Source organism: Dromiciops gliroides, chromosome 2 (genome assembly GCF_019393635.1).
Source record: "Dromiciops gliroides isolate mDroGli1 chromosome 2, mDroGli1.pri, whole genome shotgun sequence".
In the NCBI taxonomy this organism is placed as follows: Eukaryota; Metazoa; Chordata; class Mammalia; order Microbiotheria; family Microbiotheriidae; genus Dromiciops; species Dromiciops gliroides.
In genome coordinates this window covers 273,723,668-273,739,132 of record NC_057862.1, presented here as the reverse complement: position 1 = coordinate 273,739,132, position 15,465 = coordinate 273,723,668, and the positions used below count along the sequence as shown (strand labels likewise).

Below are 15,465 nucleotides of genomic sequence, written 5' to 3'. Positions count from 1 at the left end.
AATATATAGGGAACTAAATCAAATTTATAAGAATTCAAGTCATTCCCCAATTGAGAAATGGTCAAAGGATATGAACAGGCAGTTTTCTGATGAAGAAAGCAAAGCTATCTATTCCCATATGAAAAAATGCTCTAAATCACTATCGACTAGAGAGATGCAAATTAAAACAACTCTGAGGTACCTACTACCTGACACCTGTCAGATTGGCTAATATGACAAAAAAGGAAAATAATAAATGTTGGAGAAGGTGTGGAAAAATTGGAACGTTAATGCATTGTTGGTGGAGCTGTGAACTGATCCAACTATTCTGGAGAGCAATCTGGAATTATGCCCAAAGGACTATAAAGCTGGACATACCCTTTGATGCAGCAATACCACTTTTGGGTCTTTTCCCCAAGAAGATCATAGAAAAGGGAAAAGGACCCACATGTTCAAAAATATTTATAGCTGCTCTTTTTGTGGTGGCAAGGAATTGGAAATTGAGGGGTTGCCCATCAGTTGGGGAATGGCTGAACAAGTTGTGGTATATGAATGTAATGGAATTCTGCTGTGCTGTGAGAAATGATGAGCAGAAGTTCAGAGAAGCCTGGAAGGACTTTTATGAACTGATGATGAGTGAGATGAGCAGAACCAGAAGAACATTATACACAGTATCATCAACATTATGTGTTGATCAACTGTGATAGACTGGATTCTTCTTACCAATACAATGCTACAAGAAAGTTCCAGGAGACTCATGATGGAAAAGGCTCTCCAAATCCAGAAAAATAAAAAAGAACTATGGAATATGGATGCTGATTGAACCATACTATTTCTTTTGGTTTTGGTGCTGTTGTTTTTCTATTTTAAGGTTTTTCCTTATTGCTCTGATTCTTCTTTTGTAGCATGACTGATGCAGAAATATGTTTAATGTTGGTGTGTGTGTGTGTGTGTGTGTGTGTGTGTGTGTATGTGTGTGTGTATAACCTATGTAGGATTGCCTGCTGTCTGGGGGAGGGAGGGGAGGGCGGGAGAAAAATTGGAAATTGGAAATCTTATGTAAACAAATGCTGAGAGCTATCTCTACATGTAACTGGAGAGTAATAAAATACTTTTATTTTTTAAAAATTGTTACACTTTTCTGTAGAAAGACATAAAAATGTGTAATTCTAATTCAGAATGTATTTTTGCTTTAGGGTGCAAATATTTTGTTGACAGACCATGGTGATATTAAATTAGGTATGTTATTTCAAGATCCTAATTTATTTCTAAATTTTTAAAATTAATGTTAGAATTGTGTGACTAGATGAAGATGCTGGTCCATGCCTATAGACTTTCTTACTAGGAATGCTGAGGCTGATGGATTGCTTGAGTTGGGGAATTCTGAGCTACAGTCAGGCTAAAGGTAGTTGGGTGTTTGCACTAAGTTTAGCACCAATCTGGGAGCCCTTGGGAGCAGAAGACCAGCAACCTTCCTAAGGAGGGGGAGGACCAACCCAAAATATAAACAGAGTAGATTTAAGCTTGGTGTGAATCAGCAGAGTGATTGGGCTGCTTGAGTGGTCATTGCTCTTTCAGCCTGGGCAAGAGAGGCAGAGATACCTAGTCTCCCCCAAGATTTTGTGTTGTTGTTGTTAATGAATCCTTTATAAATTCTGAAAAGAAAAAAAAGTCAGGGAATTTTCTTGTTTTCAAACTTTGTGAATAGAAGGTTAAACTTTAAATAATGGTGTATAGATAACTGCTCTGGTTTTCTGTTACACCTCTGGTTTATTTGCATGTCTCTGTAATATACTGTATGATTTTATATTTGCATTGTGTTGTGGACACCGATTTTTTTCTATTAAGATGAACAAAAACTCCAAATCTCTTTAAAATGTAAGTTTGTTTTGTTTTGTTTTAGCTGACTTTGGTGTGGCTGCAAAAATAACAGCTACCATTGCAAAGAGGAAATCGTTCATTGGTACCCCTTATTGGTAAGAAATGGCCTTATTGGATTTGATATTTTATTATTTGTTAAGGGATAGGATATTGCCCTAAGATTGTGTTTCATGGTCTAATTCTTAACCCAGGGTCCTTGGATTTTGATAATGGTATTTCAATATAATTAGTTTCCTTTGTTATCCTATGTGTTTTATTTTACCCATTTAAAAATATTATTTCATGAATGGGTCCATAGACTTCATCAGACCACAAAAGCAGTCTATGGTACACAAAAAGGTTAAGATTAAACCTCTGACCTAGAAAGGAAAAGATTATTTGACATTGTTAGAATATTTATATCCTCTCTGACTTGATCATAGCTCTAATTTGATATATGCAATTGGAAATTGTTTTTCAGTGCCCTCTTCCCAATAATAAACTGGTAATGATTCCTGACTTCTATTATAAGCACCACTGAAAGCATAGGTGTGAGCTATTATTTATTGAATTTGCCCTTTTATTCCTACTGCCACCATTCTGGTACAGGCCCTCATCTCATGACTGAAGTATTAAAGTAGTATTCTAATAGTTGTCCCTGCTCCAGCCCCCATCCTTTACATTGTATCCAGGTTAATAATATTAAATATATATTGCCCAGAATACCATTTTTGTCATGTCATTCCCCTTTTCAGAAGCCTTTAAAACTTCCCCATTGCAAACAAAATAATTCCCAAATCCTTTTTCTGGCATTCATGCCTATACACAGTATACATTGGTCATTCTTTGGTTATCCCAACTCACGATGATCTTGTCCTCTCAAATTCCCTAGACTTCTTGTATATACTGTTTTGTTGGTATTTATCTCTACAGGTTTGTGTCATGTCTCTCCAACCATGTTCATGAGGCCAGCTATCATTTCTTATATCTTTTGGGTCTCTAGCATCTAGCATATAGCTTTGAAGTACTAGGTACTCAGTAAATATTTATTGTGGATGATATTATTAATATTTGTACCAGCATAGCTATGTAGAAGGGCCCAGTCAACATGTGGGAACTACTAGTACATGAGACACCAGATCAGAGTAATCAGAGGTTTAGCACTTCCTGGAAATCGATAGAGCTATGTTCTTGGTATGTTTAAAAGCTGTCAGCTCCCAATATGCTGTGGAGACTAGTAGAGTAAGAGATGTAGAAGAAGTAATGCCACAAGACAGTGGAACTCCCAGGGCTGGCAGTCAAGATATAAGAGCTCCTTAGTGAATAGTGATGTAACCAAGAACTTGCTTAAAGCTTTGTAGGTATTTTAAGTATAAGAAGGGAATATAGGGGGGTAAAATTCAGAAAGGGGAGAAACGGTTTATCTTGTTTACACAGCTTGTTTGTTGCTGCAAGACTACAAGAGGGGAAAAAAATCTTTATACCTTAGATCCACTTTGTACTGTAGAAGTTGTTCTAATTTTCTTTTCTTTTCTTTTTTGGTGAGGCAGTTGGGGTTAAGTGACTTGCCCAGGGTCACACAGCTAGTAAGTGTTAAGTGTCTGGGTCAGATTTGAACTCAGGTCTTCCTGAATTCAGGGCTGATGCTCTATCCACTGCACCACCTAGCTGCCCCTCTAATTTTCTTTTATTATAATATTTTAAGAACTGTATTGTGTATAACTAGAAGGAACAGATTTCAGTTGTTAGGTTTTAAAAATAGAATTTTTTCCCATTAATGACACTATATTGAATTATATATGGGCATATACATATATACACAAATATATTGCAGGATGGCTCCAGAAGTTGCAGCAGTGGAAAAGAATGGTGGATACAACCAACTTTGTGATATTTGGGCAGTAGGGATAACAGCAATTGAACTTGGAGAACTTCAGCCACCTATGTTTGATCTTCATCCAATGAGGTATTTATTAAAATGTTAACACATTCTTGGGTATAATGATATTCTTTGGAAATGCTAATAACTGGAACTTTTCAAGTTTTATTTTCACTACTGTAAAAGAAGTTTTGAAATAATCTAGTGTAAACCCTGCTTTATGATAGGATTATATCTACAACACTGGAAAATGTTCAGTTTGATGATTATATACTAGTGTTTAACAGCTACCAAGAAAGTTTACACTAAATTTTTAACTTTCTTCTGGCAAATGAAACCATTTTTCTTTCTTTTGTCTACCTCCTTGGAAATAGAAAAGAATCAATCACAAAAATGGTTTTCAAATATTTCAGAACTGATTATCTGGCATGTTGATTTTCCAGACCTTTAACTATTTTTCCTTTCCCTTCCTTACTGATCATTTTGCTATTGATCTTTAGGGAATCAGCAGGGAAAATCTGAAGGTAAAAACCCAATATCAGTTGTCTTGATCTGGGAAAAAATGAGAATAGGAAAGACATTGAAGCTGTTGGGAAAAATGAGTTTTGGATTTGGGAGGAAGAGAATAAGGGTTTTGAGGGGAGAGAAGAAAAACATTATCTATGAATTTAATTTCCTTATATTCTTTTTTACTATAATCATTCAGTAAAGCATTTGTTAAGCATCTGCTACATGCCAGGATCTCTGTTAGGCACTGGAGATAAAAAGACAAAAATGAAATTAAAGTTCCTTAAATGACTTATTCTGTCAGTCAAGGAAATATGCATGTGTATAATAGATGATTATATGCAGAATAAATACAAGGTAATTTTGAGGAGACCACTAAGAAAGGCCTTATGAAGAGTTCATAATCTGGGGTCCATGAACTTGATTTTTAAAAATATTTTTATTGCTGTAGTTTAATATAATTGGTTTTCTTAGTAATCCTTGGTATTTTATTTTAAGCATTTTAAAACATTCTGAGGAAGAGTCTGTAGGTTTCACCAGTCTGTAGAGGGGAGTCCAAGACATAAAGAAGGTTAAGAAGCCCAGAGTTTTTTAAGTTTGAGCTGGTTTTGAAGGAAAATAGGGATACAAAAGGGACAGGCATGGAAACGGGAAATGGGGAATGTCTTGTAAGAGGAACCGTAGAATTCCATTTTGGCTGAATTGTAGAACATGGGAAAGTAAGGAACATATAAGAAGACTAGAAAGGGAGAGTGGGTCTGATTGTGAAGGGCTTTAAATGCCAGAGAGTGTTTATGTGGGTTTTTTTGTTGTTTTTTTGATGAGGCAGTTGGGGTTAAAGTGAGTGTTTACATTTGATCTGAGGCAATAGGAGCCACTGGAGTTCAGTGAGTGGGGAGTGACATGGCCAGAACCATACTTTAGAAAAATCACTTTGCTAAACATATGGAAGATGGATTAGAGAGATTTCATGTAGTGAAATGAGTTAGGATTCTGTTAATATCCAGGAAAGAGGTGATGTCTATAAGTAGAGAGAAGGCAAGAGAGATGAGACTTTGTGGAGATAGAAAAGGCACCATTTGGCAGCTGATTGGATATCTTGGTTGAGTGAGACTAAGGAGTCAAAGATGTCACTTGGGTGGTGAACCTGGGTTATTGGAAGGAAGTAGGAGGGTTGGGTTAGATGGAGAAGAGCCAAGCCAGAGATCAGAATGAATTCCTCAGAATGAATCTGGAATTAGTCTCTGATTTGGGGAAAGCTAATTGATTTTATAAAACCCAGACCCGTTTTCTTAATAGATAAGTAGTCAAAGGGTATGAAGTTCAAGAAATCATAAGCTATCAACAAATATGGGGGGGAAATGCTTCAAATCATTAGTAATAAAAGAAATGCAAGTTAAACAACTCTGAAATCTCAAGTCACACTCATCAGATTGGCAAAGATTATTTTTAAAAAAGAAAATAACAATTGTTGGAGGGATTATGGAAAAGTAAGCATACAAATGTACTATTGGTGGAACTGTGTGAATTGGTCTGGACCATTCTGGAAGGCAATTTGAAACTCCAACTAAAAAGGCACTAAACAGCTAGGGAAAAATTTATATATATATATATAAAATTTTTATATATATATTTATATATATAAATTTTTATATATATTTACATGACCAACGTATGGATTTATTTTTCTTTGCTCTGTTATGTTTATTTGATACAAGACTTTTTTTTTAAAAAACCTTTGATGCAATGATACCACTACTAGGTACATATCCCAAAAAGATCAAATAAAGAGGAAATGATTCATATATACAAAAATATTTATAGCAGCACTTTTTGTTGTAGCAAAGAAATGGAAATTTAAGAGGATGCCCCTTATTTGTGGCTAGCTAAACAAATTATGAATGCAATGGAATATTACTGGGCCAAGAAATTTCAAAAGGGATGTAGTCAGAGAAATCTTGTATGAAATGGGAAATCTTTTATGAAATATGAACAGAATAGGGAGTGAAGTGAGCAAAACTATAAGAACTAACACTTTTATTTATTTATTTTTTGTAACTAACACTTTTTAAAATAACTTTCAAAGATTTAACTCTGATCAAAACCATGACCAGAGAACCCTTGATGAAGCATGCTGTTCACTGCCTGACCGAGAGGAAGTATACATTTTCTAATGTGGCCAAATGTGTGGTATTTTTTTCCCCTTTGGCTAGTCTTGACATGAGGGATTTGGGGTTTCTTATTTTTTTTGTTTGTTTGTTTAATTAAGGGATATTTGGGAGGAAGAGGTATATTAGCAATGGTATTGCCTCCAAAAAAAAAAAACAGAAGAGAAAAAGTAATTGAATAATTTTTTTAATGCACAGAAAAAAACAAAACAATGAATGTTCAGAAGAAGGTATAGAGAAGCAAGACAGCTTGGAAGCTTATGGATTTATTATTATTATTATTATTATTATTATTATTATTATTATTATTATTATTATTATTATTATTATTATTATTACGGGGCAGTGAGGGTTAAGTGACTTACCCAGGATCACACAGCTACTAAGTGTCAAGTGTCTGAGACCAGATTTGAACGCAGGTCCTCCTGAATCCAGGGCCGGTGCTTTATCCACTTTGCCACCTAGCTGCCCCTGAAATTATATTATTCTTGAAAAAGAAATGTCAGTTGTACATGATAAAAGATTTATGGCTTCATCTGCAATTCAGTCTTTTTCTTTTTTGTATGTGGAAGTGCTCATGTTTCTTGATGTTTGTCAAGTTCAGAATAACAAAAAATTTTAAATTAAAAAAAGAAATTACATATATTTTTTTAAAAATGAGAGAGCATATGAAAAACTTTTAGGATGCAGCCAAAAGTAATTCTTGGGGGAATTTTTATTAAATTTTATTAAATGTTTTCATCATCCAGAGAGAAAAAGAAATGCTAGTAGAAAAAATTAAAATTCATGCAACAAATTAAAAAACCTCAGTTAAGGGGCAGCTAGGTGGCGCAGTGGATAAAGCACCGGCCCTGGACTCAGGAGGACCTAAGTTCAAATCCGGCCTTAGACACTTAACACTTGACACTTACTAGCTGTGTGACCCTGGGCAAGTCACTTAACCCCAATTGCCTCACCAAAAAAAGAAACAAAAAAAACACCTCAGTTAAAAACAAAGACATTTTGAAAATTAAAGAAGAGAAAAGAGAAAACAAACAAAAAAATGAACTGATAAACCTAGGAGCTGGTTTTTCAAAATAAGCTCAACTATAATTAAGCTTAGCTAACTGAATAAAAAATTAAAGAATGACCAAAATACAAATTTTTAAAAAGGAAAATTCATAGCAAATTATAAAATTAAATAAGTTATTGGGAAATAATGATGATAAAAGTTGGCATTTATATAGTGCTATATTTCCCTGTGAAGTAGATGCCCCTATTTAACAAATGAGGATACTGAGCCTGAGGTGAAGTGATTTGCAAGCTGAGATAGGAACTTAGGTTTTTCTGACTCTCTAGGCCAGTGCTCTATATGTGTGTTTGTTACCTAGCTGCCTCACATAGATGGCAGTCAAACTGATAATTTAAATGAAAAAAAGATGGTTAATTAAAGAAATGTAAAATGCCCAGTTTAACAATATAAGTAGAAGATAGAAATAAACTACTCAGAAAATGAAATTGAATATGCCATAAAGGAACTCCAAAAGATAAAAATCCAGAACTTAAAAGTGAAATTTGTCAGACATTCAAATAGCAATTCTAATTTTGCATAAATTGTTTTCAAAAAAAGGGAAGAGATCCCATCACATTCTTCAAATAATAACTAGATTGGTGATTTTTATCATGTCAGGGTTTGTACTCATCTGCCCATCTGATACAGTTCTCATAGGTGTCAGTCATAAAGATACTTCGGGGGGGGGGGGCGGCTAGGTGGTGTAGTGGAGAAAGCACCGGCCCTGAGTTCAAATCCGGCCTCAGACACTTGACACTTACTACCTGTGTGACCCTGGGCAAGTCACTTAACCCCCATTGCCCCACGCAAAAAAAAAAAAAGATACTTCCCCCACCCCCACCCCAATATGCTAGAGGCCTTTCTTACTTTTCCTGATATCTGGAGGGTGACAGTGGTACACTCTGGCCATCCACATGCTTTTTCATAATAAATAAACAATTATACAATGTTTAAATAAAAATATACCGATAAAATATACAATTATACAAATATTCTTCACACTTTTAGACAGTTTTGAGATAATCATCTAAACCAGGGAACTACAGATTGATATCTTTAATAAATATCAATGTAGGGGCAGCTAGGTGGCGTAGTGGATAGAGCACCGACCCTGGAGTCAGGAGTACCTGAGTTCAAATCCAGCCTCAGACACTTCACACTTACTAGCTGTGTGACCCTGGGCAAGTCACTTAACCCTCATTGCCCTGCAAAAACAAAAACAAAACATTTTAAAATTATTAATGTAGAAATATTGAACAAAATATTAGCAAGTATGGGGATAACAACATATGAAGAACACTGTACACTATGAACAAATTGAATTTATACCAGGAATGTAAGGTTTGTCCAGTATTTTTATTATCATTATTTTTCTTTTGTTAGTGAGGCAATTGGGGTTAAGTGACTTGCCCAGGGTCACACAGCTAGTAAGTATTGTGTCTGAGGCCGGATTTGAACTCAGGTCCTCCTGACTCCAGCGTCGGTGCTCTATGCACTGCGCCACCTAGCTGCCCCTGTCCAGTATTTTTATGATTTGCTTATTGCATTTATATAGTTTTGAAGGTTTGAAAAATGCTTTTACATATTTTCTCATTTTATTCTCATAGTAACCCTATAAGGTTGGTGCTATTATTATCCCCATTTACAGATGAGAAAACTGAGGCATTGATAGGTTAAGTGACTTGCCCAGGGTTCACAGAGCTAGCAGGTGTCTGAGAGAGGATTTAAACGCAGGTCTTTCTGACTCCTAATCTTATGCTCTATCCATTTCACCATCTAGTTTCCTATTAGGAAAACCCATAAATATATATTAACATATATTTCTAAAAAGTGCAAGTCATATGATTCCATCATTGAATGCAGAAAAGGCTTTTGACAAAATACAACACCCTGTGTGTTAAAAATATATTTAAAAGATTGGGAATAAATGTCCCCTTCCTTAATTTGACAAACTGTCTACCTACAACCAAATTTCTAAATGTCTTTTTTGGGTTGGGGTGGGGAGGAGGCAGGACTAATCCTCAGGTGAAAGGAAAGGCTTAGCTGCAACTGGGGAAGTGCACTGGTCTTCAGATGTGGCTCAATCAGGTTCTCTCTGGTTTTGGCTTCCAGGTTGTGGAGACCAAATCACTCCTAACCTTGATTAGAAAACAAGCACTGGAAACTTGTCCCCTGGGGAATGGAGCTCAAGCTGGTTTTCTGACTAAGGGGCCTGGCCCAGCCCCTGCTGGTTAATGAGCAGATGCCTTGGGCTGGGAGCAATCACATTCCTCACCTACACCTTAGTTCTGGTTGGGAGAAGTCTCCATTTGAGCTACATCTAGAGATGGGGGCTTTGACCAAAAAAAGGTTATAGTATAGATAAATATTAATTATCAAATGATACAGCATAATATTAGTTTTCTTCAATATCTACCTATTAAAACACATCAGAGGTATATGAATCCAATTCAAGTCAGCAAGCATTTAATAAGTTTGTATCAGTAAGTGTGTTAAATGCTGAGGATACAGAGAATGGTAAAAAAAATAATTACTCTTATCTATGAGCTGTGTAATTTAAGATTCTAAATGTGGATTCTAATGTGTTCCCCCAGTTTGGGGGAAACTGACTAAAAATCACTGATAAAACGAGTTTAGGTTTTTAAGGGTTTGTTGGAAAATAGAAAGAAAAAGATTGAGAACAGAATTCTAACAGCCTGGCATTCCTATCTTTCCTCAAATTTCCTGTGAAGTCCTCTGCCTCCACCACCATCAAGTCCGGAAGCCAAAAAGGCCAGCGCTCTCTGCGCAGGCTCCCTTTCCTCCTTCCTGTCTCCTCCCAGACCATAGGAGGCTCCTCCAGTTGATTGGCTGGTAGACTTGATAGACAGCACCCATGAGCAAACGTCATTTCCTGACGCCAAGGAAAAGCCACAATGCCTCTGAGGCATTTTCCTCATGGTGGAGCTCTCCACAGCAAGTCTCCAGTAGGTGGCGTCATTCCAATCATTACAGAGCTAACAATCTAATGGGAGAAAAACCATACAAAGAACTATGTACAAACAAGATATATACAGGATAAATTGGAGATAATCACAGATCAGGTACTGGTATTAAGAAAAATTGGGAAGGGCTTCTTATAGATGGTGAGATTTTAGTTGGGATTTCAGAGACACTGAGACAGAGATGAGGAAGGAGAACATTCAAGGGATGGGGGGCAGCCAGTGAAAAAACCTGGAGTTCCAAGATAGCGTTTTGCTTGAAGAACATCAAAGAGGTCAGTATCACTGGATCACAGAGTATGTAGAGATGTCAACCTGAAAATAATAAATATAATAGAATTAAGTTCTTTAGCTGAGGCAGAGAAGTTATCACTTAGAGTATCACAAAGCAGATTGACAGGGTTTGTATGGGGTAACAGAACAGAGAGAGCTAAGAGACTGCCTTTGGAAAAAGTAAGTTTTTCACTGATAGAAACTACTTAAGGTAAATGAACCTTTTTGCATAATAATCTAAAACCCAGAAAGTAAGCCCGGGAATCTTTGGGAGGGGATAGTTTGTTTGGGAGATCCATAAAACAGTCAAGAGTCTGGAATTGACAAATGAGAAGAAAGTGACCCCTTCTAAATAATCCTCTGGAATTCAGCAGGGAAGTGTCAAAGGCTCATTCCTTTCTTTCTCCCTAGAAAGGATACCATGAGCAGTAATTCAGTGTACAAAGCATAGGGGCTCGAAGGCCCTGTTTTAATCCCTAGTCCCTAATGCAAAATGGACCCCTCCCTTCTTCATCATTGGCTGATTACTTAAGGGTTACAATCTAAGCATGAAAGCAAACTAATTGGAACACAGTATTCTTAACCCTAATTTCCATAGTTATTCTTTGAGTTCTTAGCTAATGGGGAGGTGACACAGGGACATTCCTTCATTCCTCCCTTATATGGACACAACCCAAGAGAGGACCTAGTTGAGACCAACTCAGAGCTACTTGTACCAAGTGATCTGTCTGCTAGAGAGAAGGGGGACTGAGACCTGAGTCCTCAAATAGGTCCAGAGGAGTGTAATTTGAATAGTGCTGATGTGACAGTTATGTCCTACTGAGAGGAGACCATTGCTCCTTTCCTCACAACAAAGATTGGTCCACCCCAGGCAATTCATTGGCCTGGGAATGGAGAATGGGAATGGTGAGGATCAGTCAGTTCTCTGTAAATTGTGCTTATCTGAGGGAAGTAAAGTTTTAGAAGTTAGCAAAGGGGAGAGACTTGAGGCAGGAAAACCAACCAACAGACTATATATGTTATAAAAGATCTATAAAAGTCCAGGTATGAGATGATGAGGACCCTGACCAAGGGGAAAGAAGTGGATATGTAAGAGAAATGTCATGAATGTATAATTGATAAGATCTGGCAGTAGATTCGATGGGGGTGGGAGTGTGAGAGAATGAGGAATACCACAAAATGTTTCTTATAGAAATAATTGGATTTAAGTAACTGGATAAGATCTGAATTGCTTGTGGTTGGCCCATGCATAATAAAATAATTATACTCCCTAAATTAATTTATGGATTCAATATCATACTAATCATACTGTTATAGGGTCAGGAATTTGGGACTATTAAAGTATAGACTTGCCAACTAAACTCAAGGACAGACATACCTCAAGAAGCAAAAGGGATATAAGCCCATTAGGCGTGGCTGCTGCCTAAGTGGCACCAGGGAGACAGAGATGATTCCAGAGATCAGAGCAGCTGCCTCTTGACTGACTTCTCCCAGCCCACCCCCAATTAGGACTCAGGCGATTGATCACCCCATCTACCATCTATAAAAGCTATAGCCTTTCTCTTGTTTAAGGAGATAGGTATCTCAGAGAAGGTCTCTGACTTACTCTATCACCTTAATAAAAGATTATTTTATTCTATTGGATTTGTGTGCAAGAGGGTATACTTCTTTAAAGAGGAATACCTAAGGACCTCCACCAACTAACCTATTTCCCCATGACAGTATTACCAGAGTTACTTTATAGAACTAGAAAAATAGCTCATTCTTCTTGGAGAAGCAAAGGGTCACTAATCTCAAGAGGATTCATTTTTTTGTTTGTTTTTTGCAGGGCAATGGGGGTTAAGTGACTTGCCCAGGGTCACACAGCTAGTAAGTGTCAAGTGTCTTGAGGCTGGATTTGAACTCAGGTAATTCTGAATACAGGGCCGGTGCTTTATCCACTGTGCCACCTAGCCGTCCCCGAGGATTAATTTTTTAAAAAGCAGTAATGAAGTGGGTCTAGCAATATTAGATTTCAAGCTGTTCTGCAAAGCAGTAATTATCAAAATTATTTGGGCCTGGTTAAAAGAGAGAAAAGTTGTTCAGTGGAACAGATTATGTACATGAGAACCAGAAGCAGTTGAACATAGTACTATAATGTGTGAGAAAATATAAGTACTTCAGTTACTGGATTAAAAACACAGTATTCTGCAAAACTGTTGAAAATTAGAAGGCAGTCTAGTAGAAAATAGGTTTAGACCAATACTGTACCACACACTACAATAAGTTCCAAATGGATCCATCACCATGATATACAAGGTCATATCATAAACAAATTGAGGGAGCAAGGAAAGAGATACATTTTACAGCTCTTTTAAAAAAAATAATAAACATTTTTATTTAAAGTTTTGAGTTTCAAATTTTATCCTTCCTTCCTTTCTTCCCCTCCCCCTTCCTGAGGCAGTAAGCAATCAGATATAGATTATACATGTGAAATTATGTAAAACATTCCCATAATAGTGATTTCATATAAGAAAACTTGGATGAAAAAAAGTGAAAAATAGCATGCTTCAGTCTGTGTTCCATCAATATCATTTCCTTTGGAGGCTGATAGTATACTTAATCATTAGTCCTTTGGGATTGTTTTGGATCATTGCCTTGCTAAGAATAGTTGTCAATCACAGTTCATCAAAGAACCACTATGTGTCACTATGCACAAAGTTCCCTTGGTTTTACTCATTTCACTACATATCAGTTCATACAAGTCTCTCCAGGCCTTTCTGAAATCATCCTGCTTGTCATTTCTTATAGCACAGTAATATTCTATCACCATCATCTACTACTACAGCTATTTATAAGGAAAAAAATTTCTGACTAAAGGATTAGAGAAGATTATAGGAAATGAATAATTTAAATTAAATTAAATTGAAAGGTTTATGTACAAACAAAATCAATTACATTAAGATTTGGAGGGGGCAGCTAGGTGGCGCAGTGGATAGAGCACCGGCCCTGGAGTCAGGAGGACCTGAGTTCAAATCCAGCCTCAGACACTTAACACTTACTAGCTGTGTGACCCTGGGCAAGTCACTTAACCCCAATTGCCTCACTAAAAAAAAAAAGAAAGAAGATTTGGAGGAAAAATCAACTAGGAAAAAGGTTTGTGGACAATTTTTCAAATAAAAGCTTAAAATCCAAGGTATATTAAGGAATTGATATAAATATATGTGACCTGGAATCATTCAGTGCTGAGTACATGGTAGAAGGATATAAAGGTAGTTCTCAAAAGAAAAAAGACAAGTTATAAACCATATGAAAAGATTTATATAATCCAGGTCTTCTTGACTGTGGCCAATATAAAATAATTGGGATTCTCCCTGCCAAGACAAACACAGGAACTATATGACCAGAACTACAAAAACACTTTTCACACAAAGAGAGGTCTAAATAATTGGAAAAATATCGATTACTCATGGGTAGGCAGAGCCAATATAATAAAAATGATAATCCTACCTAAGTTAATTTATTTAGTTAGTTCTGTACCAATCAAACTATTGAAAAAATTATTTTATAGATCTAGAAAAAATAATAAAGTTCATCTGGAAAAACAAAAGTTCAAGGATATCATGGAAATCGATAAAAAAAATATGAAAGAAGGTAGTCTAGCAGTACCAGATCTCAAACTGTATTATAAAGTGGTAATTATAAAAAAAAAAAATCAGGTACTGACTAAGAAATAGAGAGGTGGATCAGTGAAACAAAATAGGTACAAGTTACACTATAGTAAATGAGTATAGTAATCTAATATATGATAAATCCAAACTTTTGGAACAAAAACTTCCAGGAAAACTATGGCAGAAACTAGGTATAGACCAACATCTCACACTATATACTAAAATAAGGTCAAAATGGGTACACATAAAGGATGATACCATAAGCAAATTAAGAGAGTATGGAATCATTTATTTGTTAGTTTTATGGGCAGTGGAAGAATTTAGGACCAAAGAAGATATAGAGAGTAACAAAATGTAAAATAGAGCATTTTGATTATATAAAATTTAAAAGCTTTTGCACAAACAAAATTAATGTAACTGAGATTACAAGGGAACTAGAAAACCGGGAAAGAATTTTTGAAACAAATATCTCTGATAAAGACCTCATTGCTCAAATATATAGAGAACTGAGTCAAATTTATAAAAATACAAATCATTCCCTAATGGTCAAAGGATACAAACAGGCAGTTTTCAGACAAAGAAATCAGTTATCTATAGTCATATGAAAAAATGTTCTATATCACTAGTGATGAGAGAAATGCAAATTAAAATGACTCTGAGGTATCACCTTACATCTGTCAGAATGGCAAATATAACAAAACAGAAAATATTGGATGTTGGAGGGGATGTGAGAAAGCTGGGATGCTAATCCACTGTGGGTGGAGTTGTGAAAAGACCCAACCATTCTGGAAAGCGGTTTGGAACTATGCCCAAAAGGCTATAGAATTGTGCATGCCCTTTGATCCAACAATACCACTGCTAGGTTTATATCCTAAAAAAGAAAAAAAAAAACCTATTTGTACAAAAATATTTATAGCAGCTTTTTTTCTGGTAGCTAAGAATTGGAAATCAAAGGAATTACCATCAATTGGGGTATGGCTAAACAAACTGTGGTATATGATGGTGATGGAATATTATTGCACTATAAGAAATGACAATCAGGATGATTTCAGAAAGTCCTGGAAAGACATGTGTGAAATGATGTATAATGAAGTGAGCAGAACCAAGAGAATATTGT

The 15,465-nt window shown here is 36.0% G+C and overlaps 1 protein-coding gene across 3 annotated transcripts in view; it reads left to right on the top strand.

The window, feature by feature from the left end:
- The window catches only part of MAP4K5 (mitogen-activated protein kinase kinase kinase kinase 5), a 199,401-nt gene that overhangs the window by 117,522 nt on the left and 66,414 nt on the right, over positions 1-15,465 (top strand). For all 3 annotated transcript variants that reach the window (XM_043985685.1, XM_043985683.1, XM_043985684.1), the window contains 3 exons: positions 1,176-1,218; positions 1,883-1,955; positions 3,674-3,805. In XM_043985685.1, coding sequence (XP_043841620.1) covers positions 1,176-1,218; positions 1,883-1,955; positions 3,674-3,805 — 248 coding nt within the window. The remainder of the gene's footprint in view (positions 1-1,175; positions 1,219-1,882; positions 1,956-3,673; positions 3,806-15,465) is intronic.